Source organism: Oryctolagus cuniculus, chromosome 6 (genome assembly GCF_964237555.1).
Source record: "Oryctolagus cuniculus chromosome 6, mOryCun1.1, whole genome shotgun sequence".
NCBI lineage: Eukaryota > Metazoa > Chordata > Mammalia > Lagomorpha > Leporidae > Oryctolagus > Oryctolagus cuniculus.
In genome coordinates this window covers 405,743-431,516 of record NC_091437.1, presented here as the reverse complement: position 1 = coordinate 431,516, position 25,774 = coordinate 405,743, and the positions used below count along the sequence as shown (strand labels likewise).

The 25,774-nt window shown below is 65.2% G+C and overlaps 1 protein-coding gene across 3 annotated transcripts in view; it reads right to left on the bottom strand.

Annotated features, from left to right (window-relative positions):
* Nucleotides 1–25,774, bottom strand: part of OBSCN (obscurin, cytoskeletal calmodulin and titin-interacting RhoGEF) — a 116,631-nt gene that overhangs the window by 5,197 nt on the left and 85,660 nt on the right. For 2 of the 3 annotated variants that reach the window (XM_070075938.1, XM_070075939.1), the window contains 36 exons: nucleotides 25,463–25,581; nucleotides 25,065–25,262; nucleotides 24,211–24,243; nucleotides 23,930–24,028; nucleotides 23,625–23,843; nucleotides 23,332–23,392; nucleotides 23,002–23,072; nucleotides 22,259–22,381; nucleotides 22,040–22,179; nucleotides 21,364–21,564; nucleotides 21,157–21,239; nucleotides 20,498–20,671; nucleotides 19,835–19,991; nucleotides 19,502–19,618; nucleotides 19,256–19,420; nucleotides 19,016–19,174; nucleotides 18,749–18,926; nucleotides 18,315–18,428; nucleotides 13,332–13,499; nucleotides 13,013–13,115; nucleotides 12,650–12,779; nucleotides 11,810–11,921; nucleotides 4,879–5,073; nucleotides 3,959–4,049; nucleotides 3,672–3,838; nucleotides 3,218–3,330; nucleotides 2,968–3,136; nucleotides 2,728–2,809; nucleotides 2,439–2,636; nucleotides 1,874–1,934; nucleotides 1,482–1,559; nucleotides 1,141–1,313; nucleotides 1,029–1,055; nucleotides 564–716; nucleotides 434–479; nucleotides 112–189 (listed from right to left, as the gene is read on the bottom strand). In XM_070075938.1, coding sequence (XP_069932039.1) covers nucleotides 112–189; nucleotides 434–479; nucleotides 564–716; nucleotides 1,029–1,055; nucleotides 1,141–1,313; nucleotides 1,482–1,559; nucleotides 1,874–1,934; nucleotides 2,439–2,636; nucleotides 2,728–2,809; nucleotides 2,968–3,136; nucleotides 3,218–3,330; nucleotides 3,672–3,838; nucleotides 3,959–4,049; nucleotides 4,879–5,073; nucleotides 11,810–11,921; nucleotides 12,650–12,779; nucleotides 13,013–13,115; nucleotides 13,332–13,499; nucleotides 18,315–18,428; nucleotides 18,749–18,926; nucleotides 19,016–19,174; nucleotides 19,256–19,420; nucleotides 19,502–19,618; nucleotides 19,835–19,991; nucleotides 20,498–20,671; nucleotides 21,157–21,239; nucleotides 21,364–21,564; nucleotides 22,040–22,179; nucleotides 22,259–22,381; nucleotides 23,002–23,072; nucleotides 23,332–23,392; nucleotides 23,625–23,843; nucleotides 23,930–24,028; nucleotides 24,211–24,243; nucleotides 25,065–25,262; nucleotides 25,463–25,581 — 4,555 coding nt within the window. Of the gene's footprint in view, nucleotides 1–111; nucleotides 190–433; nucleotides 480–563; nucleotides 717–1,028; nucleotides 1,056–1,140; nucleotides 1,314–1,481; nucleotides 1,560–1,873; nucleotides 1,935–2,438; nucleotides 2,637–2,727; nucleotides 2,810–2,967; nucleotides 3,137–3,217; nucleotides 3,331–3,671; nucleotides 3,839–3,958; nucleotides 4,050–4,878; nucleotides 5,074–5,870; nucleotides 7,134–9,610; nucleotides 9,654–11,809; nucleotides 11,922–12,649; nucleotides 12,780–13,012; nucleotides 13,116–13,331; nucleotides 13,500–18,314; nucleotides 18,429–18,748; nucleotides 18,927–19,015; nucleotides 19,175–19,255; nucleotides 19,421–19,501; nucleotides 19,619–19,834; nucleotides 19,992–20,497; nucleotides 20,672–21,156; nucleotides 21,240–21,363; nucleotides 21,565–22,039; nucleotides 22,180–22,258; nucleotides 22,382–23,001; nucleotides 23,073–23,331; nucleotides 23,393–23,624; nucleotides 23,844–23,929; nucleotides 24,029–24,210; nucleotides 24,244–25,064; nucleotides 25,263–25,462; nucleotides 25,582–25,774 lie in introns of those variants that run through there. The other variant, XM_070075940.1, reaches the window with a different exon arrangement.

The window sequence follows — 25,774 nt, the reverse complement described above, 5'->3', positions numbered from 1 at the left end:
CAGGTGGGCCTGACGCCTGGAGAGCAGGTGCTCGGACCCCACACCCTGCCCGGCCGGCACTGCCCGCTCTGAGACCGGGGGCGCTCGGTGGGGCGGGCAGGCACTGCTCACCTGCCAGCGGCTTCGGGCCAGGAGGAACTTGAGCTGCTTGGTGCTGACGAACTGGGCCTCCTCGGCTGGCACGGAATTCTGAGGTGGGAGGGGCGGCCACATGGGGCAGGGGCAGCAGCAGCGGGACCAATGCCTGGTCCAGTGCCCCACCGGGGAAAGGGGACGAGGAGGAGGTAAGTCGAAGGCCAAGGGTCAGAGGTGCTGGAGTTCCGTGAGGGTCCCAACGCCCCTCTACACCCAGAAGGGCTAAGGTTCTCAGGGCTGGGGAGGGGCCTGGCGGTCCCTCCGTACGTGGGGTGGGGTGCAGCCCGAGCGGACTCACCAGGAACCAGGGGTGTGCAAGGCACTGCGAGGCGCTGGGCCGTGCCCTGCGGAGAGAGGCAGTCCGGTTGGCCAGGTGGCCAGGGCAGGGCCACCTGGCCTGCAGCAGGGCTAGACTCGTGTGCACTCACCCTGGGGCCCTCTGCAGAGTGGCCTTGAGGAAGTCCCTGGCGTCCTCGCTGAGGTGGGCGGCCGCCGGGCTGCCCCAGGACACCCGCCCCTCCAGGATGTTCAGAAGGGTGGCTCGGTCACTCTCGCCCGCAAATGGGGACGAGCAGGTCAGGCTGTGAGCAGAGAGACCCCGCTGGGTGGGCCCTCAGCTCACGCCCACCCAGCGAGTGGCCCAGGCTAAGCTGAAGATGAGTGCGCTGGCCCGAGTAGCCTCTGGCCAGCCCCCCGGGGCCTGCAGGGAAGGGGCTCAGCCCTGCCTGCTGAGGGCAGGGGCCAGTGAGCAACACCAGGCAAGCCCCTCGCATCTGGTGGGCCGGCTGCCCGGTCCCAAGATAGCTGCATTTGGGTACAGCCGGCCGTGCCCGTGGCTTCCGTCCGGGGGAGGTCAGCTCAGGACCAGCTGACGAGGGCAGAGCTCTGCTCACCTGAGGTAGGAGATGACCCCCATGGCCCTGCAGGAACGAAACAACAACAGTCACCCTGGCCTGGCCACCAGCAAGGGGGGTGCCCTGGAGGGGGTGGTGGGGCACCACTCACCAGATGTCAGAGGCCTCGCTCACGGGGGTCTGCTCGATGATCTCGGGGGCCACGAACTCGGGGGAGCCATAGGCGCTGTACTGCGGCTCTGTGGGGGAGACTTTCTGGGCAAAGCCGAAGTCACAGATCTTAATGTCCTCCCGAGCAGGGTGCACCATCAAGATGTTGGGCGGCTGTCGGGCAAAGTCAGGGCATTGGCAAGGGTTGTGCCTTGGGGGAGGTGACTCCCGGAACTCGGGGGACAATTTGGTGGGGGCTGCCTCAGCCGGGAGCACTCCCCGGCAGGAGGCCTGCAGGCAGGGGGTTGTGCTGCCTCCCCACGGTCCAGGGTGCATAGGTACCTTTATGTCCAGGTGAAGGACACCGTGGCTGTGCAGATAATGCAGTCCCTCCACCAGCTGCTGGATGTAGACCTTGACCTGCAACCAGGGTGCTGTTCAGGTGTGAGCCCAGCCTTGGCCTCCTACACAGGCACCTGGCCCAGGTCCCACAGGTGACCTGCAAGGCCCTCCTGGGCTCTGAGTGCCCACTGCCTTGGGACAGCTCCACCCTGAGCCAGCTGGGAAGAGGCCAGAGTGGTCAGGGGACTGCTGAGGCCAGTGTAGACCGGCTTTGAGCACCTGACGGGCTGGACATCTGTGGGGGCCACAAGTGCCTGTGCTAGGGAGGCCTGGGGTCTGAGTGGGCACTGGGAGGGGCTGAAGCTTGGGCAGGGGGCAGGCAGGGCCATCACCTCAGCCTCGGTCACCACGCCCTTCCTGAACAGGCGGTCCAGCAGTTCTTCGGAGGAGCACCTGGGCTGAGTCAAGGCAAAGTTCTGGAAGCTGACCCCCACCCACCCAGAGGCCACGCCCACAGTGAGACACCACAGGGCACGCACACCCCAGAAGCCACACCCTCCCAGGGAGGCCACGCCAACCCCGGAGGACATGCCCAGTGAAAGGCCAGGACAATAGGCTCACCAGATCTCAGGGTGGGGCTCTTGAAGCTGGGACAGTAGCGGAGGGAACCCCCTGGCCTCTGCTCCACTCCCTGGGAAGGGGGCACTGACAGGTGGGGGCAACCGAGAGGGTGGGGAGCACAGGACCCCACAACGCCCTCAGCAGGGGCCCAGCGAGTGTGGGGGCAATGGAGTACCCTGGCCAGCTGCTCTCCTGGCTAGCATCTAGACTCAGGACAGCCCACGCACCAGCGCCACCAGGTGAGCCAGTCACAAGCCCCGCCGAGACCCACACCATGAGGGACGTGAGGCCAGCCTGGGCAGCAGCACCCCCTGGGCACGGCCAAGGGCAGGATACAGCTCCAGGACCAGGATGAGGGTCTTGCGCGTCTCAAACTGGTCCAGCAGCCCGGTGAGCAGCGGGTGGCTCAGCGAGGCCAGGATGTCGCGCTCCCGGTGCGCCTGCGCCCTGCCTCCCCGCAGCGGGATGAACTTGGCCGCGCAGCACAGCTGGTTGCCTTTGTGCTGCACTCTTCTCACAAAGCCAAACGCACCCCTGGAGAGGCAGCAGGGGGCGGCCCGAGCTGGACAGGCTGTTCCGGGGGTGGGAGCGGGGCAGGGGCGGGGACGGGGAGCAGGGGCCAGACCTTCCGATCTCTTCCTTGACCTCGTAGAAGGATTGCAGCTTCCTCCGACAGCTCTGCTTCTCAGAGTCCAGCGTGCTGCCTGCTGCGGCCAGGAGCCGTCAGTAGGAGCCAAAGTGACCACCCGGCCCCCGCTGCCCCCGCCACTCTCGGGCCTGCAGGGGCTGTTTCCTGGGCCCCCGCCTGTAGGGATGTCGTGGAAAGCCCCACACCCTGCCTAGGCCCCAGGGGCGACCAACTCACCCCCCTGGACCAGCAGCTCAGCCTTGCAGAGCACCTGGCCACCGGCGTTGCTGGCCAGGCAGGTGTAGACGCCAGCGTCCTGCGGGGCCACATCCCGCAGCACCAGGGCGTAGGTGGCTCCTTCCTGCTGCTGGCTGAGGCGGGTGCTGTCCACCAGCTGGACATCGTCCTGGAGGAGCAGGACAGAGCTGCCTCCAGCACCCCGCCCGCCCTGGTCCTCCCACACCTGGGCTCCTGGGCCAGCTCCTACCTTGTACCAAGTCACCATAGGCTGCGGGCTCCCCTCAATGACAGCCTCAAACCGTGCAGTGTCACCTGCCAGCACCTGCACATCCTCGATGGTCACCTGCATGCACGGGGGCCCTGGGGCGGGTGGGGAGGGAGCCGTGGGCAGGGGCTCCACAGGCTGCATGACCCCTGGTGCCCACCTCAGCCGGCCAGGCCTGGGCCAGCAAGGCCCTGAGCCACCACCTCCTGGCTGCCCAGGCCTGGCCGCAGGGAAGTGTTTCCCTCCGTCCAACCACCGTCTCCCACTCTGGCCTCAGCTGGTCTGCCAGCCACGGCATGCAGACCCCAGGACCCCACGTTCACTGCTGCATGGCTCTCCCCAGCAGGGAGACCCCTCAGGGGACGCACATGGGCAGGGCTCTGCACGCAAACCACCCCGGCCTGGCAGACTCGCCACCGAGGATGCGATCCCATACTTGCAGCTCCTACATCCGTGGCACTGTACACGTGGGTCCTTTGTGTGGTCTCTGAGCCGGTACTCTGGTAGACATAGGTTCTCTGCGTGGTCTCAGTGACCACGTGGCTATGGACGTCCCAGAGCAGCTCTCCTGTGCTTGCCCCCGGCCAGGCCACGCCCTCCATCCTAGAATCAGGGTGCTGTGAGCCGCAAGCAGGGACGGCTGGAGGAAGGGAAGCCAGCCCCTCATCCCAGGGGACTGGCAAGGAGGGCACTGGGGACAGCCCCCAAGGGAGGAGCGGTTACCGGATGGGCACAGCGCGGCCCTGGGCCTCAGCACCAGACTCCTGCTCCAGGCTGCTGTGGGGGTGGGGCCGTGGCCCTTCCAGTGGCTGGGCTGTGGGGACACAGGTGCCTGGTGAGGCAGAGCTGCCCAGCACAGTGGGCACTGGCCCCAAATTCTGGGCTCAGCCTGCACCTTATGTCCATGCACGAGGGCCATTCTGCCAGACCCAGCAGCCCGCCAGCCCTGACACCCTCATCCGCCCACAGGGCACACTGGGCCGGGCACTGTGGGTGCTGTGAGGGCTCCGTGGTCCCTCAGACAGGAGAGATGTGGGAGCAGGCCCAGAAGGCTGGGGGTGGGAGGTGGCCCCAGCTCTGTCCTGAGCGCCCTCCCCAGCTGGGGCAGTGAGGGCTCCCCAGGGAACCCCGCACAGCAGGTTCAGGAAGACAATGGAAGCAGGTGCAGAGGGGAGAGACGGTGGGCTGGTGGGATGAGGTGGGTGGGTGGGGAGACAGGACAGGACAGGGAAGAGTGGGCCAGCAGGAGGCAGAGCTGAGGAGGAACCTGGAGGCTCTGGCCTCACCTAGCTCCACCATGGGAGAGCTCAGCCGGTCACCCATTGCCCACCCCCAGCCCAGCCCCCAGGCAGGAGCTGGGCCACCGGCACTGGCCCCGGTTCAGCAGCAGTGGCAGAGCAGCTCCCCCAGCCCAGGCCTTGGCTCCCCCAGGCACCACCTGTTCACCTGGGGGTGCCTGAGTGTTCTGCAGAGGGACCACCCCAACCTGCAGCCGACTGAGGGGTAGGGCCCCATCCCACAGGGCTGTCAGGAGCCAATGGCCAGGCCCTGCCCATTGGCACCCATGAGATGGGGACACGAGATGACCCCCAGGTCAGATGGCCACATGGGGGCAGTGGGGGTGTCTGCGGTCAAGGCCTCACCAGCTGTGTCCGTTGCCTCCCTTTCTAGGGGTGGGGGTGTGGCTTCTTGCAGTGCTGATGGCAACCTGGGGCTGGGGCTGGGACCAGGGCTGGCGAGGTCCCCCGTGGAAGCGTCCAGCAGTGTCTCTGGGATGGAGGTGACCACTTGTTCCGCTGGGGCCAGGGTGGGGTGGGCGGAGTCCTCCAGGACAGCACCTGTGGACGAGGCAGGTGAGCAGAGTGAGCTCGGGGTCTGACACCTCCCAGACCCAGGCAGGGGGCTCCCAGGACCCCACCCCAGTCCTCAGAAACTGCCCAGGGCAGTGACCCCGCCATCCCCTCCCACCTGCTGCTCGCTCAGGAGGGACAGAGACCCTCCACCTGGAGCCCAGCAGGGTGCCCCTGGGGTCTGGATGCCCACCCCCCACCCAAGAACTTGCTGTCTTCCCCTACCCTTGGGTAGCCTGATGCCAAGCCCTGGGCCGGGAGAACCCACAGACGCAGAGCCAATGGCCAAAACTGTAGGACCCTTCCGGAGGACGAGCCCCATCTGTCTCCCCCTTCCCAGCTGCCTGGCAGCCCCCTCCCCTCCAGGCCACAGCAGCTCCCCACAGCCCCTCCCCCAGACCATGTGCACTGGCCACCTGCCCACCAGCCCCAGCAGTGCTGTGCACCTTCCAGCAGGGCTGACCCAACCTCCTGCTCTGAAGGGGAGCCCTGGGCTGCCCTCTTGGGGCCAGAGCGCCCCACCCCGAGCCCCACCCCACGGAGGCCAGCGGGATCCCAGCTGCAAGGTGCTGGGGTCATCCTGTGTTGCCCTTGCCAGGGAAGCAGACTCAACCCCTGGCCATGAAGGTCAAGTCACATCCTAGCCCAGCCACACCTCTGGCCACAGGCAAGTCCGCACAGGGCCATGGCAGGCAGGCGGCCAGGCCCGCAGGCCTGCAGAGCCCTGGATGGGACTTGGAGGAGGGGGACCAGGCCATGGCGCAAGAAGGAGGAGCAGAGAGGGATGTGGGAGTCGTTTTATTTCCATCACAGAGGCCAACAGACGGGGGTCTCCCCACAGCCAGCCCCCATGCCCACCCTGCAGGAAGACCCTCCAAGGGGCCTCAGGCCCCCGGCCTGCTGGGGTGGAGGGGGCCCACGAGGAAGGAGACCGCTGGCTCTGTGAGGCTCCCAGAGCTTTGGCTGAAGCTCAAGTCCAGTGAGGTAGGAAGGGCCCTGAGTTGTGGAAAGCAAGGAGGGGTGGGGTCCAAGCTCGTGTCCCAGGCAAGTTGGGGACTTCTGGTGCAGGGCAAAGCCTGAGGGTCAAGGGTGACCAGGCCTCGGAGCCTCACGGGGCACTGTGGGAGGGGCCGGGGGCCTCGTCCCCATCCGGGCGGATGTGCAGAGTGACCGTCTCGCCCACGGCCCCGAAGCTGACCACCTGGGCGGAAACTTCCGTCTTGAAGCTGCTCTGGCCACTGTCTGTGCAACGCTGCACCCGTGCTGCACCTGGGCAGGACGGCGTCCAGGGCCCAAGGAAGGACACACCCTGGGCGCTGTGGCCCCAGGGCCCGGGCCTGAGGGAGGTCGGGGGGCCCAGCGGGTGCCCCACGCTCAGCAGCACGGGCTGCCCCACAGTGGGCTCTGAGATCTCGCGCTGCAGCACGGCCACCTCACAGGGCAGGTCATCAGGGGCCCGGGGCCCGGGGCCGCTGCGGCCGAAGGTCTCCCCGGCCTGGGGCACATAGTCCTCCAGGTCCGCCAGTGTCAGCACACGGCCGTCACGCTTCAGGATCTTGGGGTCCCGGGCGTGCAGGCCTTCCTCTTCCTCAAGCCCGACACCTTCCTCCTCCAGGGGAGCTCCCGTCCCCTCGGGCTCAGGGGCAGCCCCGTGCAGGACACCAGGGGCCAGCCACTTGTTGTTGGAGTTGTTGGTGTTGGGGTCCCCACCAGGCCCCTCTCTGGCAGGAGACGCGTCCTGGGGGCCTGTCTTCCTCACGCGGACTTCGATGGTCTCCTCGACCTCAACCCACTGGGGCTGGGCTCTGGTGCCCCCAGGTGGGGCTGCGGAGTGGGCCTCGGCCTCCGTCACGTACAGTGCAGGCACCGTGGGCTTCCAGCCTGGCCCTGCCCCAGGCCTGTGGGTCTGGCTGGGCCCTGCTGAGGACGGCAGCTCAGGTGCCAACTGCGGGCCGGCCAGGCCGCGGGAAGGAGAGCGGGAAGGGGACTTGCTGGGGGACCGTCGCCGGCCGCGGGGGCTCTTCACCACGGTGGTGATGGTCTCCTCTCTGAGGGTTGGAAAGGACCCAAGAGGGGCTGGGCACAGAGGCAGCCTCCCCTTGCCCACCCCACCAGCAGGTGCCAGAGCCCAAGTTAACACACAAGCCAGTGACGGTGCATGCGCTGGAGCACAGCCTGCAGACCCCGGGGACAAAGCACACAGCCCATGTGGCCAACCTCAGGCCCTGCAAACAGAAGGCAAGACCCCGGGGGCCCAGGGACAAAGCACACAGCCCACGTGGCCAACCTCAGGCCCTGCAAACAGAAGGCAAGACCCCGGGGGCCCACGCCCCACCACCGGCAGCTACCCCCGAAACCAGGCGCAGCCCTGCCTGTGTGCTCCCTGTGCTGGTCTCCCCTCCTGGTCTACACCACCTGCAGGCTTCCTGCGGTGCCTGTGGGGAAGGCGCCCTGCCAGCTCGCAGAAGGCAGTGCCAAGTCTCAAAAAGGACATCACACAGCAAGCACCCGTGGGGAGCCACACCCAGGCTTGGGAGTCCCTCAGAGCACCTCCTGCAGCCTCCAGGGCTGGGGTGGGAGGCCCACGCAGGGGCTGCACCATCACAGGCCCTATGACTTCAGCCTCCCCAGAACAGGAGGGCAGGGAACAAGAGTGGCTTTACACTGGCTGCTGGCCACGGACCCTGCAAGCTCTTCTGTCTGACACCCCCCTCTTCCCGCCCAGAGGTGTGGACAGAGACGGTATAACAAATAAATAAGCTACGAACTCGCTGGGGCCGAGTACCAGTGGCAAACTGGCCGCCCAGGTCTGCTTCTGCCCAGCACACGTGAGGGCCATGGCACCCACACGCCCCCTGGCTCAGCACTGTCGCCACACACCTGCTGTGACAGGCATGTTCCCTCTCACTTTGCTCTTCTGTGGGCTGACTCAGGGTTCTGTCCAGGAGCAGTGGCTCTGGGCACAGCCTGGAGATGTGCAGCTGCCCATCGGGGTGCACGGCTGTCCCCAGTCCTGCCTCTGTAGCCCTCAGCTGGTGTGGAAGAAGCTAAGGCTCTGAGATAGGGCTCCTCAGGGTCGCGCGCCTGCTCGGACACTCGGCCTGCTGCTCTTCTGGAGCTTCTGACCAATCTGAGCAGTCCACTCAGGAACCCACAGAGGGCACGGCCCGCTCACTGCCACCCCAACAAGGCCACCGGCAGCACATGGGGCCGCCAGGGAGCAGGGCTTCCCCCCCCACCATGTCTGCCCCTGCCCTGTGCTATGCCTGGGAGGCCACCGCCCTCCACAGGGACTGCACTCTGTCTGCCCCAAGTCCAGAGCAGGCCAGAGACAGGACGCTGTGACTCAAGTGAGCGCTCCCGCCAAGGCTCAGGCCCCTCCTCCACATGGCAGGCACACCAACGACAGCCCTGCCGAGGCTGGGGCTGACCTGTGTCACGCTCCAGCATGGCCACACCACCCCTGCTCAGGGCAAGAGGGAGGAAGAGTGATGTGGGCCTCTCGGCTGTGTGCCAACAGGCTTCCCCAGCACCACAGCCGGGCAGGCCCTGCAGGAGGGGGCCTAACCCTAACCCTAACCCCTAAGCCTAACCCTAGCCCTAACCCTAGCCCTAACCCCTAAGCCTAACCCCTAAGCCTAACCCTAGCCCTAGCCCTAGCCCTAGCCCTAGCCCTAGCCCTAAGCCTAACCCTCGCCCTCGCCCTCACCCTCGCTCTCGCTCTCCTGCAGGGCCTGCCCGGAGCTCCCCAGTCATCTGGCTGTAAGAAGCCATGGTCTTTCCTGCCTCCTGGCCGTCTCCTCTAGCACCTCCACCTGCACACACCTGCTGGGAAGTCCTCCCGGATAATCCACCTCAAAGCCAATCCCACAGCCTGTGGGTGCGCCCAGCCTGGTCCCCCTGTTACTTCGTCGTCAACCACACATGTGGTTTCCAGCCTGGGAAGCTGTGCAGGTTGAGGTGGGGCAGTGGGCACGGCACTGCGGGGAAGGGCTCTTGAGCAGCCTCCACTGTGACCACCTGAGGTGGCTTCCTCGCCTCCCTGGTCCTCTGTCCACCACCTTCCAAAGGTGAGGGTCAGGCTTACAGCCTGCGCAGGGCCCTGTGACTGCTGTCCATCATGGCTGTGCCGTGCAGTGTAATTCCAGAAAGAAAAACAGCATTTGAGCCCCAGTTTCTCATCAGCACCACGCACATCCCAACACGCTCAGCAGGTGCGCATGGCCACGGCCACCACAGCGAGCCGTGCAGATGCAACAGCTGCCACCATCACAGACACGTCATGGACAACACTGCCCCAAGAGGCAGGCCTGCGTCCAGTGCCACCCTGACTGTCCCAGCCCCGGGAAGCCGCCGTGACATGCGTCCCCACTGTGTGCCGTGACTCCAGAGGAGAGAACCAGGGGGAGACAGACACACAGAGAGCTGCTCGGCGCAGGCAGGGGGCCGGGCCACGAGGGCGAGGTGCAGGGTTAGTGGCATGCGGGGGCACCGCAGTCGGAGGAAGGAGCACGCCTGCACTTACATGATGACGGTTTTCTTGGGGACCTTAGTCTCCTGCTCAGTGACTACAAAGAAAACAGTCAGAATAGCGAGGGTTACACGCAGCCAGCGCGCGGCGTTGAGCTGGCAGAGGCGCGGCGGTGCAGCCACCTGCTTGGCGTGGGACACTGGGTCCGAGGCCTACCTGGCCACCTGCCCCTGGGCAGCACCTCACTGCCCTCATCTCTGAGTGGGGTGATCACACCGCCCTCAGAGGCTGGGTTATCTCGAGAGCGTGGCAGCGTGGCGGGGCTGTGGGGCCAGTGAGGGCCAGCCTACGCCTCCCGCACAGGACCCCGGCTCCTGTGTGCATGGGAGCCCCGGAGATTTGTTGGCCTATGATCCCACTTCTCGTATGGAGAAAGCGGGGGCCCAGACAAGGAAAGGAAGGGCTTGTGCAGGCACCGAGAGCCAGCAGCCGCTCCCTCTTCCACAGCAGTCCAGGCAGAGGCCACGGAAGTGCGGCCAGGGGCAGCGCCAGACAATGCCTGGACAGGGGCAGGGCTCAGAACGAGCAGCGCAGCCTCAGGGTCCCAGCATGAGGTCCCCCTGCTCCAGAGCCAGCAGATGGGGGAGCTGGGGTCCAGACACAGGGTGGGGCTGGCCTGGGGCCAGGCACTCACGCCCGACCTGAGGTCTCTCCTCTACAGCCAGCCAGGCAGCCAGACAGCACTCACATCCCAGCAGCCCCTCGGTCACCCTGCAGGGAGGGGGCCTGAGAAGCCAGGTGGCCCCGGGCTGGGCACCTCCTGCTCTGCTGCACGGCCACTCGGCCACTCGGGGACGGCAGCTTTGCCTCAGACCTGCCCTGGACGAGGTGGGTGTGGTCGGCTGTGCTGCTATCTGAAGGTGTCGTGAGGCTGCCCCCTAGAGGCAGGAGCCCCGGGGTAGAGCCTGGGGCAGACAGAAGGTTCTGGGTGTCTAGACTAGGCCCAGCCCGTCCTCTCTGAGGAGCACAGCGCCTGCACTGGGTCTCCTCTCCCCTCCCTCGAGGGCGGCTGCCAGATGCGCCCCCTCTCCCCCACAGGCCCTGGGCCGAGGGAGTGGCTGCAGCGGTGCAAAGCGAGGGCTGCTGCCCAGGCAGACTCTCAAGCACGGGACAGCGCCCACCACGGCCCTCAGGCTGTGCAGCCACGGGTTAAGGAGGAAGCGGCAGGACGAGAGTTAGAAAGCGGGAGGCGTGGGCGCCCACTCCGGGTCTTCCAGAACCATCTTCCGGCCCCGCTGAGCTGCCGACACCAGACAGCTCCCCTCCGCCACACCCAGCCCAAGACCCCACGACAAGTGACGTGCCGGCAGGAAGGAGTCTGGTGCCCCTGCCCGGCTCCTCCAGGCACTCCCACCAGACACCAGGCGCACGGGGGCAGGGACGTGCATCAGCTGCATCCCTGGGGATATGGGCTCAGCGCATGTGGCCATTGTGGGGGTGAGGAACAAGGACCCTGCCCATCGAGGGAGGGGTCCCGTTGAGGGCTGTGGAGGGTACCGCGGGTCCCCAGGCTGGGCTCCAGGGCTCTGGGTGGCCTGGCTCTGGGGGGTCCCAATAGACAGGATGGCAGGGCCCTGGGAGGGGCTGGTTCCAGTGGCTGAGGTGCTGCAGGAGCCACCTTCCAGGACTTGGAGGACACGTCCTCCAGCATGTCCCAGACATGCTCCCTGAGACAGGAGGCTCACCACCTGCCCACGCGGCCCCCTCCAGGTGTGGCTGCTCCAGCTCGGACCCACCCTGCTTGCCCGTGCGGCACCCAAGCCAGCTGGCAAGTGAGCTGCTGTGCCTTGTATCAGCTCCATCCCCAGCAAGCCTCAGCCCACAGCCAGGTCCCTTCCAGGAACCCAGGAGGTAGAGCCCTCAGGGCTCTGCCGGTCCATGACCAGCTCCAGCCTGCCTGGAGGGGCCAGGGCACGCCTCGTCCAGCACTCAAGCCCTCACACCACACATCCATGACTCCCCGGGACGTCACCTTCCCAGGCTGCCTCCCAGCCTTCACCCAGGCTTCGAGTTCAGGGCTGTCTCCCTGGGCCCACAGTCACTTCTCGTCTCCCAGGCACAGGCTTCCCCCCCAGGACGCCAGCCTGGCCCCTCCTCCAGGAAGCGTGGCCTGATAGAAAGAGGCGATGGTCGAAGCCCCTGGGCCTGTGCAGGGAGCTGCTGAGGCCGCGCAGGCCACACGGCGAGACCCACCTTCCACAGCTGCCACGAGCTGCTCCCTGTGGTGCTGGTCTCGGGCCCGCAGTGCCGGGCTCCGCAGGTGCAGGTGCCCCCCGCCGCGCGTGATGCCTAGCCGGTTCGTTAGCTGCAAACAGACAGCAGAGGCTGGTTCAGGGCCCGGTCACAATGGGGCCACCTCCACCCGCCTCAGGCAGAGTGGGGGCCTTGTCTGGCTCAGAGCTGTAAGTGGGGCTGGTGCCACCCAGGAGCCCAGTCTTGAACTGGGTTAACTCCGACTGATGCAAATTCAAACTCCGGATGGTGTCCCTCTGCCTCCCCGGCATGGCCACAGCAGATGCCGGCACAAAGCAGGAAGCTAGATGGGAACCCAGGAAGAACCAGAGCTGGTGCCCGGGCTCCTAGGACACCCACTGCCAGGGCACGCCGGCTTTGGCTGCCCCCAAGTCCTGGGGGACTGGAGGGCCTGGTGTGGGCCCCACCCTGGAATGTCCACCCAGACTAGGAGACACAGAAAAGGGCCAGCGGGCAGCTCTGTCCACCCACGGGGCTGGACACTTCCACGGGAATCACTGCTGGGGACGAATACCGCCTTTTAATCTGGTGGGCAAAGCCAGGGGTCACCTGATTTTGCCCCCCAAGAGGCAACATAAAGGGGCATCCGTGAAATGAGGGGAGGGGCCAAGGCAAGGGTGACCAGGAACATGGCTCAGGATAATGTGGGGGGAGGGGCAGAGCAGGGGAAGGGCTGGGCCAAGTGGCCTGATGTCCCCGGCTCTGCCCAGTCCTCTAGACCCCAGAGACGGACTGGGGACGGGGACGAGGACTGGGGCCCCACTGGCGCGCGTGCCTCACCTCGCACTCGTAGTGCCCAAGGTCCTCCCGGCCGGCCGCCCGGACGGTCAGCACCAGCACGCCACTACGTGGCTCACTCAGCATCTGGTACTTGTTGCCGGCGGTCAGCAGGGCCCCGTCCTTGTACCACCTGGACCAGCCCAGAGAGCAGGAGTGAGGCTGGTGTGGGCCACACTCTGCTCCCTGATCTTCGGACCTCAGGCCCCAACTCCCACCGGCCCCTCCTCCTCAGCCTCGGCCCCTCAAGCCTGCTTCAGTTCTGCCCCAGGGAATGCACCGCCCACCCACGTGCCATGGACAGGGACCACGGCCACAGGGGCCCACGCTCCCTCCCTGCCCACCCCTGGGCCAGCAGAGTCCCACCTGATCTGAGGGTAGGGGGCGCCTTCGATGGTGCAAGTGAACTGGGCGTCTTCCCCTTCCACAAAGGGCGCCGCCCGGACCTTGTTCACAAACCGCGGTGGGACTGGGCACATGGGGACACAGAGGGACGGAGACATACAGCACAGAGACAGATGCCGTGATGGAGCGGGACCTTGGGACCCTCACCCCGCTAGTGCTCCCCAATCCCTCTGCCGGCCCCCACCTGCCGCCAACCGCCTCCAGCTCCACCCTCTGCAGCTCCACAGCAGGAACAGGTGGGCAGGGAAGCCCCACCCCCAGGCGGGCCTCCCAGGCTCACCTTGTACCAGGATCTTGCCCAGGGTGCTGGCGTTGCCGGCGGCACTGGCGGCAAAGCACATGTACTGGCCGGAGTCTGCCCCGGTGAGGTTGTCCAGGATGAGGGTGCACGAACCATCAGGGTCCTCAATGAGGATGTGGTGAGGGTCCACCTCCACCGGCCTCCCATCTGGAAGGGACAGTCGGGGATGCCGTAGGGCAGGTGGGACCCCATCAGAGACAAGGGGCTGGGCCTGGTCTGGGGGCCGCAGTCCCCAAGGAGTGACTGAGGAGCTGCAGCCAGAGCACTGGCTCTGGTTGGCCAACAGCTGCTCACCTCAGTCTCCACCCCTGCCTCCGCCTCCACCCTTACAGCTCCACCCCTGCCTCCGCCTCCACCCCTGCCTCCGCCTCCACCCTTACAGCTCCACCCCTGCCTCCACCTCCACCCTTACAGCTCCACCCCTGCCTCCACCTCCACCCCTGCCTCTGCCTCCACCCTTACAGCTCCACCCCTGCCTCCGTCTCCACCCCTGCCTCCGCCTCCACCCTTACAGCTCCACCCCTGCCTCCGTCTCCACCCCTGCCTCCGCCTCCACCCTTACAGCTCCACCCCTGCCTCCGCCTCCACCCTTACAGCTCCATCCCTGCCTCCGCCTCCACCCCTGCCTCCATCTCCACCCCTGCCTCTGCCTCTGTCTCCCTCTCTGTGCAACTCGGACAACAGCTGGGAACAGGGCTGGGCCGGGGGACCTGGACCCCACCAAGGACACCCACAGTGGGTGAGACCACTTGGCCTTCGCGCTGTCTCCCATGGACATCTGTGCTGCTGCTCAGAGCACCTGAGGTGGGACCCGGCAGAGCACCCCGTGCCAACGATGGCTTTTGGGTGGCCCAGGTGCAAATGTTTCCATGGGGAGGCTCACGCCCAGCTCCCCTGAACTCCAAGGACAGCCCTAGTCAGCAGCCTTTGTCTCAGGCCTGACCACTCAGAGGCCCAAAAGCTTCCCATCAGCCAGCTGTTTCCCTGGAGCCAGCACCCTACCTCAGGGCTGCCCCACAGTGACCACCCCCAGCTCCATTGGGCTTGGTGTGCAGCCAACTGATCCCCCACCTGGGGCCAAGAGGTGGGGCCCGTGGAACATGAGCAGTGGCTCCGAGCACTTCCCGTGTGGGCACCAGGCACGGAGCAGCCTCTCCTGCACACAGGGAGGCCTGCACCACAGGGTAGTGCTCCAGGGAACCCAGCCAGTGGGCTGCGGCATGGCCCCTGCCACCTGAAACAGGGCCACCTGTTAGCAGGGACTCTACTAGACTTGTCCTGCCTTTGGCTATGCCTGCCACTGACCCCATCCTGGCCCAGAGGCCCCGGCCCAGCTTCCTGCCTGGGGGTTCAGGCGGCAGGGGGCAGCCACACCAGGTGACACAATGCCAGTCACGTGTGTGACACGAGCTCACAGAGCCTTGCTGTGTCTGCACACCTCGGGCTGCGGGAAGTCTGCAAGCTACAGGGCCCCACTGCCTTTGCTCTGTGGGCACTGCGGGGGCATGGCTGGGGTCAGTTCCACACGCTGGCCTCTCCCCTGGTGCCCCAAGCCCCCTCGACAAGAGCCTTCATTAAACACAGCACAGGTCAGCCTGCATGGACAGAGGCTCAGCCAGGCAGCTGGACGGCTCAGAACATCAAGAGAGCAGCAAGCACCTGGGAAAACCCACCCTGGGATGGGGCAGGTCCCTCGGGACGAGGCCCCAGGGACAGCTCTTGTAGGCCAGGCGTTCTGCAAGACTGTGCTCATGCCTGGTGAGAATTTTAGTGAGACTGCAGCTGACTTCCCCCTCCTGAAGCTCTGTGGGACAGGCGTCTGGGTGACCCCCCCCCGGGAGCGCTGAGCAGTGACACATGCTGCTCTGGCTGCCAGTCATAGGCAGCAAAACTGCCTGTTGTGGACACACAGTTCTGTATCTGTGTGTATCTGTGTCTGTATGTGTGTACATGTGCATCCTGTGTGTACATATTTACATATGGAGCATAACACAGGAGTGTAAGCACAAGTGCACGTGTATTGAATGTACTTCTACATGTGTACATGCATGTGGTATCTGCACATGCATATACACACGTATGTTTATGTGTGTGATGTGCAGCATGTACCTATGTAGGAGGAAACTTCAAAGAAAAAGCTCACCTTGCTGCAAAATGTTGGGAATCGCGTATAAAGCATGCATTGTGAAGAACACACAAGGACCATTTCTTGAGCCAGTACAGACTTATCTTTCAGCTACCTTTTCCCATGGGCCTTCTGAGGCGCTCCTGTGTATGTGCAGTGTGTATCCAGGGGCGCACATCCGTGTGTATGCATGTGCTATGAATGTAGGAGTGCCACACATGTGCAACACACACGTACATGTGAATGTTCACTGTACATCTGCGTGCACACCATGCATGTCCTACATGCCACATGTGTAGTGCATGCAGTTACGTAGTGTATGGACTGTGCATGCAGAGTGCCTCACATATGTATGCAGAGTGTGAACAGATGTGTAGCATGCACTGCGCATGTAGCACACTACACAGGTATGTTGTAGCATGTACACCACACAGCTGTGTAGTGTGTGCAGGTAACCATAAGTCGTGCGTGTAGCATATACCACATATGTAGTATGTGTGGTATTAATGCGCACACAGATATGTGGAGTGTAGTTCTGTGTTCACCGTGTGTAATGTGTCTGAGCAGGTTCACGTGTGCGTGTGTACCTGTGTGTGTGTGAACTATGGGGCCGAGCAGCAAGTGGAGAGCCACCAGTGGCAGATGCAGAGTCCCCAGGTGGCCAGCAGCTCACCCCTGCCCCTCTGCCGGCTTCCTGACCCTCTTCCCTGGCTCGTTCCCCTCCCTGCTCTGCATCCCGGGGGTGGAGGGGCTGAGATCTCGAGGCTTGGACCTCGCCCGGTCCACGCTGCGCTACGGTCAGATGCACTCCACAGGCCAGTGGCTCCCAGGTCTCGTCACGGCCACACCCCTGTCCCAGCCTGTGCTCTGTCTCCCAGCCCTGTGAACAGCACTGCCTTCCTCTGGCTGCTCGGTGTCCACCTGCGAGGAGCGCTCAGATGCTGCTCTCCCTCCCACATGTGCCAAGACTCCCCTGGCAAATCTGGCCAGCTCTGCCCCATGTGCATCCAGGACCTGCTGTGGCCAACACTGAGGCCTCAGCCCTCACTGCAGCTCCTGGCACAAAGGAAGAGAAGGCGACAGGAGCCAGCCCAGTCCCTCTGTCATAAACCCTGATGTGGCCCACGCACACATCAAGGCTGCACCAACACAGGTCTGGCTGTTCCCCGGCCACACGAGATGCTCTGTGTGACCCTGGGTGACAGTGGCCGTGGCATGTGGGACATGTGTGACACTGGGGTGACAGTGGCCGTGGCATGTGGGACATGTGTGACACTGGGGTGACAGTGGCCTGGCGTGTGGGATGTGTGTGACACTGAGTGACAGTGACTGTGGCATGTGGGGTGTGACACTGGAGTGACAGTGACTGTGGCATGTGGGGTGTGACACTGGAGTGACAATGGCCCTGGTGTGTGTGACGTGCGTGACACTGGGTGACAGTGGCCCTGGCGTGTGGGATGTTGTGACACTGGAGTGACAGTGGCCCTGGCGTGTGGGACGTGCATGACACGAATGACAGTGGCCCTGGCGTGTGGGACGTGTGTGACATGAATGACAGTGGCCCTGGCGTGTGGGATGTGCATGACACTGGGTGACAGTGGCCCTGGCGTGTGGGATGTTGTGACAATGGAGTCACAGTGGCCCTGGCGTGTGGGACGTGCATGACACGAATGACAGTGGCCCTGGCGTGTGGGACGTGTGTGACATGAATGACAGTGGCCCTGGCATGTGGGATGTGCATGACACGAATGACAGTGGCCCTGGCGTGTGGGACGTGTGTGACATGAATGACAGTGGCCCTGGCGTGTGGGACGTGTGTGACATGAATGACAGTGGCCCTGGCGTGTGGGACGTGCATGACACGAATGACAGTGGCCCTGGCGTGTGGGACGTGTGTGACATGAATGACAGTGGCCCTGGCGTGTGGGATGTGCATGACACTGGGTGACAGTGGCCCTGGCGTGTGGGATGTTGTGACACTGGAGTCACAGTGGCCCTGGCGTGTGGGATGTGCATGACACTGGGTGACAGTGGCCCTGGCGTGTGGGATGTTGTGACACTGGAGTCACAGTGGCCCTGGCGTGTGGGACGTGCATGACACGAATGACAGTGGCCCTGGCGTGTGGGACATGTGTGACATGAATGACAGTGGCCCTGGCATGTGGGATGTGCATGACACGAATGACAGTGGCCCTGGCGTGTGGGACGTGTGTGACATGAATGACAGTGGCCCTGGCGTGTGGGATGTGCATGACACTGGGTGACAGTGGCCCTGGCATGTGGGATGTTGTGACACTGGAGTCACAGTGGCCCTGGCGTGTGGGACGTGCATGGCACTGGGTGACAGTGGCCCTGGCGTGTGGGATGTGCATGACACTGGGTGACAGTGGCCCTGCCATGCAGTGTCGACATGGCTTCTGGTGGAGCTGGATGCGTTCCTGGCCAAACCCCTCTCAGTTAGGAAGGATGCTGATGTTGCTGTGTAGACACAGGTGCTCTGTGCAGGATCCCACGCGTAGGCAGCTATTCTCGCCATGATACGGTGGGCCTGGGCCCGGCCCAGCCCAGCCCAGCCCAGCCCAGCCCGGCCCCGGCCCCCTGGCCCCAGCCCAGCCCCGCCCCAGCCCCAGCCCCAGCCCCAGCCCCAGCCCCAGCCCCAGCCCCCTCCCTGCTCCTGACCTGCCTCAGTACCTGCAGCGCCTCCCCAGGCCCTGCGGCTGCCTCACTCCCCACCCAGGACCCGCCTCGCAGGCCTAGGACACCGGCCACGTAGCCAGTCGTGGCCTGTCTTTCCTTGCCTGCCAGTTCTCAGGAATGTGTCACACAGGCGAGCGTACCTTTGTACCAGCTCACGACAGGCTTGGGCGTGCCAGTCACCCGGCAGGCCAGCTTGACCGTCTCCCCCAGCTCAGCTGTGCAGTCGGCCAGCTCCTCTTCAAAATCCGGGGGGCCTGAGGACACACAGGGCTCTGAGGGCTCTCACAATGCCCTCAGGGACACCCTGCCCTGCGCCACCTGCCCCACACCCGAGGCAGTGGGTGCTCGAGATCCGGGTGTGTGCAGCAGGCTGGGCACACTGGGCAGTGGCAGGGGCTGCAGGGGAGGCTGCAGTCCCAGGGCCGCCCCAGCCCTCGCATCCCTGGCTGGATCCGAATGGGGCCCATGCTGTGTCTCCCCTCAGGGCTCCCCGACACCCAACTCAGCCACTGCACCCTCTCGGAGCTGACGGGGCAGCCCCCAGGCGGGATGGGGGAGGCCGGCGGTCACTCACGCCACACGGGCAGGGCCAGGCGCTGCTGGATGCCGCAGATCTCCTTCACCCACGAGCTCTTGATGATGACCGTGCGGGCCTGCAGCAGGTACTTGCGCACTGAGTCCTCCCGCTCATGCCAGACCTCGAAGGCGCGGTCATCCCCCTCCACCTGGTCGTTCAGGTCGATGTTGCTGAGCTGCAGGGGTGGGGGGTCAGTGTGTCAGTGGGGGCGTGTGGGGAGACAGCCGTGGACTCGGCGGCACCGGCCCCGCCCCCGCCCCAGACCTTCATCATGTTTCGGAACACATAGCTGGAGGTGTCGGTGCGGGGGTCCCGCCGCGGCTTGCAGATCACCAGGTGGTTGCGGAAGAGGAAGACGTGGCGATTGTGGCCCTTCCAGGGCATGCGGGCCCCCGGAGCCCCTTCCCACACGATGAAGTGGCCCTGGGCGGGGGGATGGGGCTCCAGTCAGCCATGGCCAGCCCCGCGCCCCGGTCAACGCCCCGACGCGGCCCGCAGCCCCACCTGGCGGATGGGTTCGCCCAGGGCCTCCAGCGTGCCCGGGTAGTTCTCCATGAGGGACACGTGCAGCTTGTTCTCGGCCCGCTGGGGCAGCGCCGACACGACCGCGTAGGCCTGCTCCAGCAGCGCACAGTTCTGCCTGTTCCGCGCCTTGTTCCGGATGAGCTCCTGCAGGTGAGGAGGACGCGGGTCAGGGCTCAGGACCTCCTGCGGGCCAGGCCCTGTGGGGCGGCGGGCGGGTGGGCACACCTTCAGCAGGGCTTGGTACTGCTGCACCCGTGCCACCGGCTGCTCCAGGTAGTGCTGCAGGGGCAGCGGGGGCGGCTGCAGGGGGTCCCCGGCCGAGAGCGCTTCCTCCGCGTATTTCTGTGGGAGGGCAGAGATCAGGGCGTGAGGACACGAGGCCCCCAGTGGCTGCAGGAAGGGCTCCAGTGCTCCCAGGCCGTGGCCGGTGGTGACTGCCCAGCAGCAGGGGCCATGGGGGCTCAGCGCTCAGGGTTGGGTCACAGGACAGCCAGCGGCCAGTGAGCCTGGGGACAGGCAGGGTAGGGCCAGCGGGCTGCTTGGCTCGGTGGGGGGCACCTTGTAGAACTCCTGGACGGCCGTGCTGACCACCACGGACTCAGCCTGCACGCGGCCCACCAGGAACTCCAGGTACTTCTCGAAGGCCTCCTGGTTCTTGATGAAGCACATGGCTACGTCGTCATCCGTGTCACAGTGCTGCAGCTCCTGCAGGAAGCTGCGTGGGGGCGAGGGTGTCAGGACCCCGCCCTAGGCTCTCTCATCTTTGGGCAGAAACAGGTGCCTGCGCAGGGGTGTGGCAGGCTGCATGTGCAGGCAGCAGCCTGGATGTACCCAGGGCTGTGCATTATGATGTGTGTGTGCACAGCTGCCTGCGTGTAGCATGTGGCTGTGCATGGACACACATGGGCCATGTACACAGGTGTGTGTGTGCACATAGATGTACATGTTGCCATGGACATGTACAGAAGGGTCTATGCTGACCACATGGGCATGGTCCTATGAGGGTTGCAGTGGACATGTAAATCCGTGTAAACATGCACACGCATGACAGCACGTGTGCTGCAGGCCCTCCACGAGTAAGCCAGGTGCCCACACTGTGTCCTTGCCCAGAGACAAGAGGCACCCATGGGCAAGTCAGGTCAGGTCAGGTCAGATCAGGCTCTTTCCTTTCTCCACTCCTGCCCTCCCCAACACGCGTGCACACACATCAGCCCCACCCACCTGCTGTGGAATTGCCCGATGTCCCGCACGTTGCGGAAGATGACTGCTTTCTGGCTGGCCACGGCGGGCGGCACGTGGGGGCACTGCTCCAGGTGCTGCATGTGGTGGCTCTGCAGGAACTGCAGCTCCTCCACAAAGGCCTGCTCTGAGCTCAGCAGCTCCTGGACCACGGCACTGGGCAGGGGGCAGCCATGAGGGGAGACCCAGGCACTCCAGCCACGGCTGCCCCCCTACACGAGGACGTGGGGCCACAAGCTCTGTGGACTCTGACCCCATCGCTGCTAAACAGGGACACCCTGTTGCCACGGCCTGCGCCTCTCGGCTCGGGGACGCCCACGGCCTGTGGCTCTTGGCACAGAGACGTCCTGCTGCCATGGCCCGCAACTCTCAGCATAGGGCAAGGTGGCCACTCCACCACGAGAAGTCCCCCAGTGGCACAGTCCCTCTGAGCCCTGGGTAGGGGTCAGCTGCAGGGGCCAGGGGTGCACTTGCAGCCTCTCTGATCAGCTCTGCCCCTGCCTGTCCCTGACAGAGGCTCCCACAGACCCCACATCGCAGAGGCCCCACAAAACAAGCCAGACCCCTGACCCCGGCCAGGTTTTCTGAGGGGTGGTCCCACCCAGACACAGGGCTGTCACCTGCCCACGCCGGCCACTCACCTCAGCTTCGTCTTGTACTCAGCTTCTGACATGGCCTCCCTGGGAAATTCAGGGGCCTCGGGGGCCCCCCACTCTGGTGACAGCTGGTGAGACATGGGGATACATCCTGGCGGTCTGAGCTCTGGCCCTGCCCCACGGGGGCTGGGCTGCAGCCTGCCAGTGAGGACAGCGACCCAGGGACCTCCCTCCTCCTCCACCTCCAGCTACCTTGAGCCTCTTGTCCAGGTAGGCAGGCGACACCCAGCCCTGCCTGGAGGGGCTGGATTTGGTGGGCTTGGTGCGCACGAGCCAGCGCAGCGGGTGGGCCGAGTCCAGCACCTCCACGTACTGGCCTTCCCGGAGCGTGATGGCGTCCTGCTCCGCCCCCAGGGGCAGGTAGTCGGCTGTGACCACGTAGATGTCGAAGATCTGACAGGGAGCAGGGGGCCGCTGAGTGGCAGCTCTGGGAGGTGCTGGCCGGGCCCCACGAAACCCTCACCGGCAGTGAGCTCCTCCCCGACCCTTCAACCCTGAGGGGTTGGCACAGCCCCGGGCCCAGCCACGCCCACTGGGGGCCTTGGAACGTGGGAGGCATGAGACACTGTCCAGCATGATGAGTGAGGGACGCTGCAGACGGCAGGTGGCAGCCCCGAGCCCTGGCCTGGGGCGGACCTGGCCATGGCGGCGGCGCCTGTCCCTGGCGCCCCTGCTGTCTGGGGCACCCGAAGCTTCCGCTTCTTGCACCCTTGCTGGTTCACTGCCTTTGGCTTAGATGGGGAGGAAGCAGCCCCTGGGACTCCCTCTCCGTAAGTTCTAGAACAGGCCCACCTGTCTCCACACACCCGGACGGCGAGCCCGGAGGTCAGAGGTCACACAGCCTCTGCGGAGGGTCCCGCCCACCCACCTCACCACGCGAGTCACCGTCTTCCGACTCCGAGGAAGACTCCTGTACACTGGAGGATGGCCGAGACCGGCCGTGCCGGGGGGATGCAGACGGCGTCTTGGACTCCTCATCACTGTCACCTCCGGGTACCTGCAGTTTGGCTGGGTGGACACAAGGGTCATGATGTCCCCACTGCCAGGATGCCCCACGGCCCCCTTCCAGCCAGCGCCCAGGGCTCACCCTGCGTGATCTTGGCCGACACCATCTCTGTGATCTGGGTGGTGAGTCTCCGCAGGAACTCCTCCGTGCCCACCTCAGCAAGGGACAGGTGGCCACCGGCCTCCTCAGCTGCCAGGGTCTCTCCTGGGGGGTGAGCACACCACGGTCAGGTGTCCGATGTCCCTCAGCACCTCACGAGCACTCCCATACCTCAGGTGTGTCCTCAGCACGGGGCTGGGGCAGGGTCTCCCCAAGTGGGGGTGAGGTCATTGAGGGACAAGACTGGAGCAGCAGGAGGCCGCTGCGGGCTGGCAGGATGCAGGGCATGTCTGAGCCGAGGTGCGACCAAGAGGCCAGGAAGAAGAGGCAGGGTCTAGACAGAGGGGATCAGGGCTGGCCAGCACACGAAGGGCACAGCCAAGGGACAGAGGTGGCCGAGGGACCGGGGCAGCCACACAGCCGGAGGGCAAGGGCTGCAGGAGGAACCTGGAGCTGGGGTGTCTTGAAGCCCAGCATCCAGGTGGCACAGCCACTGGACATGCACTCCGTGGTGGGGGACTGGGCTGGCCGGGGCCCCACAGCCTCCCACATCCAGGGGGTCAGAAACGGCCCAATGCCAGAATCAGGATCCATGCGCAGGCAGGGCCGTGTAGACCACAAGGAGGAGCCCCCAGGCCTAGGGCCTTCCCCCACTGCCCCGCCCCAGGCAGCTCCCTGGGCCCCCATCCTGGGGCAGGAGCTCAGGCACCCTGCCCTGCCTATACCCTTCTTCTGTCCAGCAAGCTCAGCCACGTTCCCGGACTCCAGCATCTGTGCTGAGATGGCTTGGGTTGTCCTAAAGGGGACAGCGAGAGCCTGAGTGGCCGGGGTGGATGGCGCCACCTCCCACCCTCCTGCAGGAGCCCCCAACAGGATGAGGGCCTGGGGGCAACAGGCTGGACTCCCACAACTGGGGGGTGCATCCCAGAAGGGCCTGAGGGAGGCCCACTTCACAACAGGGAAACTGAGGCACAGGGCAAAGCCAGGCCTCTCTAGGACAGGCGCCCCTCCCGGCAGCAGGGCCGTCCTGCCCCCAGCTCCCAGCCCTTACTCACCCCTGCAGGAAAGTGGAGATGAGGGTCTCCTTCACCTTCTCCTGCTCCTCCTCCTTGGCCACTGCAGGAGAACCAGGCAGCCATCAAGGCCAGGTCTCAGACCCCACCCGTCCCGTGCCCAGGTCCAAGTCTGAGTCCAGTCCCTGCCTTGATGGCTGGGCTGCCTGGGGCCCTGCACCCCGCCCCTCAGGCGCCCTGAGCAGGGGCTGTGCTCAGCCAACCCCCCACCTCACCACCAGCTCAAAAGGAGGCTGGGGTCCCCAGACACCCCCAGCCCAGCCTGCCCCACTCACGGCCTGAGACGTGCAGGCTGGCCGAGCAGAGGGCCTGGCCAGCGGCGTTGGTGGCGATGCATGTGTAAGTGCCCTGGTGCTGCCGGCCCACGTCCAGCATGACCAAGCTGTGCCGCTGGGCAGAGCTGGCCACAGTGTAGCCCGGTGTGTCAGGGCCGATCCAGAGCACACCCCTCTCGGCCTCCTCCCTGAGCCAGTGAACCGTGGGGGCTGGGTGTCCTGTGTGAGGAAGGGAGGAGCTGGTCCAGCCCCGCCAGGAGCTGGAAGCCGGAGGTACCCGTGTGGCCAGGATGCAGGACACCCACCTGCTACCTTCACGGAGAAGGTGACGCTGGAATGCCGCTTCACCGTCTTGGGGGTGAACCTCTCCAGGACCCGGGGAGGCACCATCTGCTCAGGCACAGCTGGAAGGGGTGCAGCCAGCAATGACCTCTGGGATAGCCCCCACCTCCCAGGACCTGGGAGACCCGGCCTCTGCACTGAGTGGTCTGTACCCTGTACCTCCACTGTGGCCAGCCCCATGTCCACTCCCATCCCCGCTGCCCACGGTCCACTCATCCTCTCTCTGCCCGATGGGCCATCTCACCTGACACTGGCTTCTCTTCGGGCTCATCCGGGCCTGAGAGGGACACAGAGTTCAGACACAAGGCTCACACGCCACCTGCCCTTGACCGCACAGAGGAGCCTGGTGGTCCCACCTGCACCCCGACCTGTGAGCCAAGGGTCCTACATCCCAGCCCAAACCTGAAACATGGACTCACACATGACACAAAAGATGCACAGACCAGGTTGGATCTGACGGCTGCCCTACAACCCAGGGACCAGACCCCATCTCCTGGGACCAGATCCCACCTCCGGGGACCAGAACCTACCTCCCAGGACCAGACTCCGACCTCCTGGGACCCGATCCCATCTTCCAGGACCAGACCCTACCTCCCAGGGACCAGATCCGACCTCCCAGGACCAGACTCCGACCTCCCAGGACCAGACCCTACCTCCTGGGGACCAGATCTGATGAGCTCCCCCATCCCACTCTCGACCCCTCAGAGACCCTGTGTTTGTCTCTGTGCACACACCCACGGCAGCCATGGCCTCTCATTTGGAATTAACTTTTAGTGCTCAGCACTTTTTGGGAACAGGAAAGTGTGGACCCCTCTTCCCAGAGCTCCCCAGCATCCTGCCTGTGCAGGTTTGTGTGTCAGGGTTCCCACAGCTGCCTACTGACAGCTACCCGTCCTGGGCTAAGGCCCTGATGGTGCACCCCGCACCCGCTCCCCACGGGGCTGACTCCCAGCTACTGGGGTGTGCACATGAGGTTGGCTCCGGGCAGGACGCTCCCTAACAGACACCCGTCCTGGGCTGAAGCCCTGACGGTGCACTCTGGCACCCACTCCCAGCTACTGGGGTGTGCACGTGAGGTTGGCTCCCCAGGGCACCCACCGCGGACCAGCAACCGGGCAGATGAGTAGGCGGCGCCCACAGCATTGCTGATGTAGGCGGAGTACTGTCCGGCATCCTCCCGCGCCACAGAGACGACCTCCAGGGTGTGCAGGGTCTTCTTGTCAGCCATGCGGATATGGGCAGACGCAGTCAGGGGCTGGCCATCTTTGAACCAGTACAGCTTGGGTGCTGGGTAGCCTGGAGCCAGGGGAAGGGAGGGGTCAACACAGGCCACCTGCCAGAGGGCTCTGTGCCCCCCAGATGTGAGGCTGATTAATGCCCAGCCTCCTGCCCCTGGGCAGCAGGCACCATGACCCACTGACCCCCTGCTGGCCAGGGCCTCCTCCCTGTGGTGGCTGGCAGGAGGCAGAGCCCCCACCACTCCCTCTGCTCCTCACCTTTCACCCTGAGCTGGAACTTGGCAAGGCGTGTGCCAGGGGCCACCTGCAGGTCTTTCAGCTCTTCCACCACCTGGGGCAGCTGCCCCTCATCGGACTCTGTCCCCTCCTGCTCCCGGCTGGCAGGAAGAGCGGAGGACAGGGCAGTTATGACGTGGACCAGCCGGGCAGGCAGGGGGAGAGAGCGTTTGCAGGGTAGGGGTCAGGTGTGGAGGTCTCTCGAAGCCCCTGCTGGCTGCACAGAGGGACAGACGCAGACGCCAGGGCCTGAGAAGGCTACAGGGTTTGGATTCTGCTGGCCAGAGCCCACCC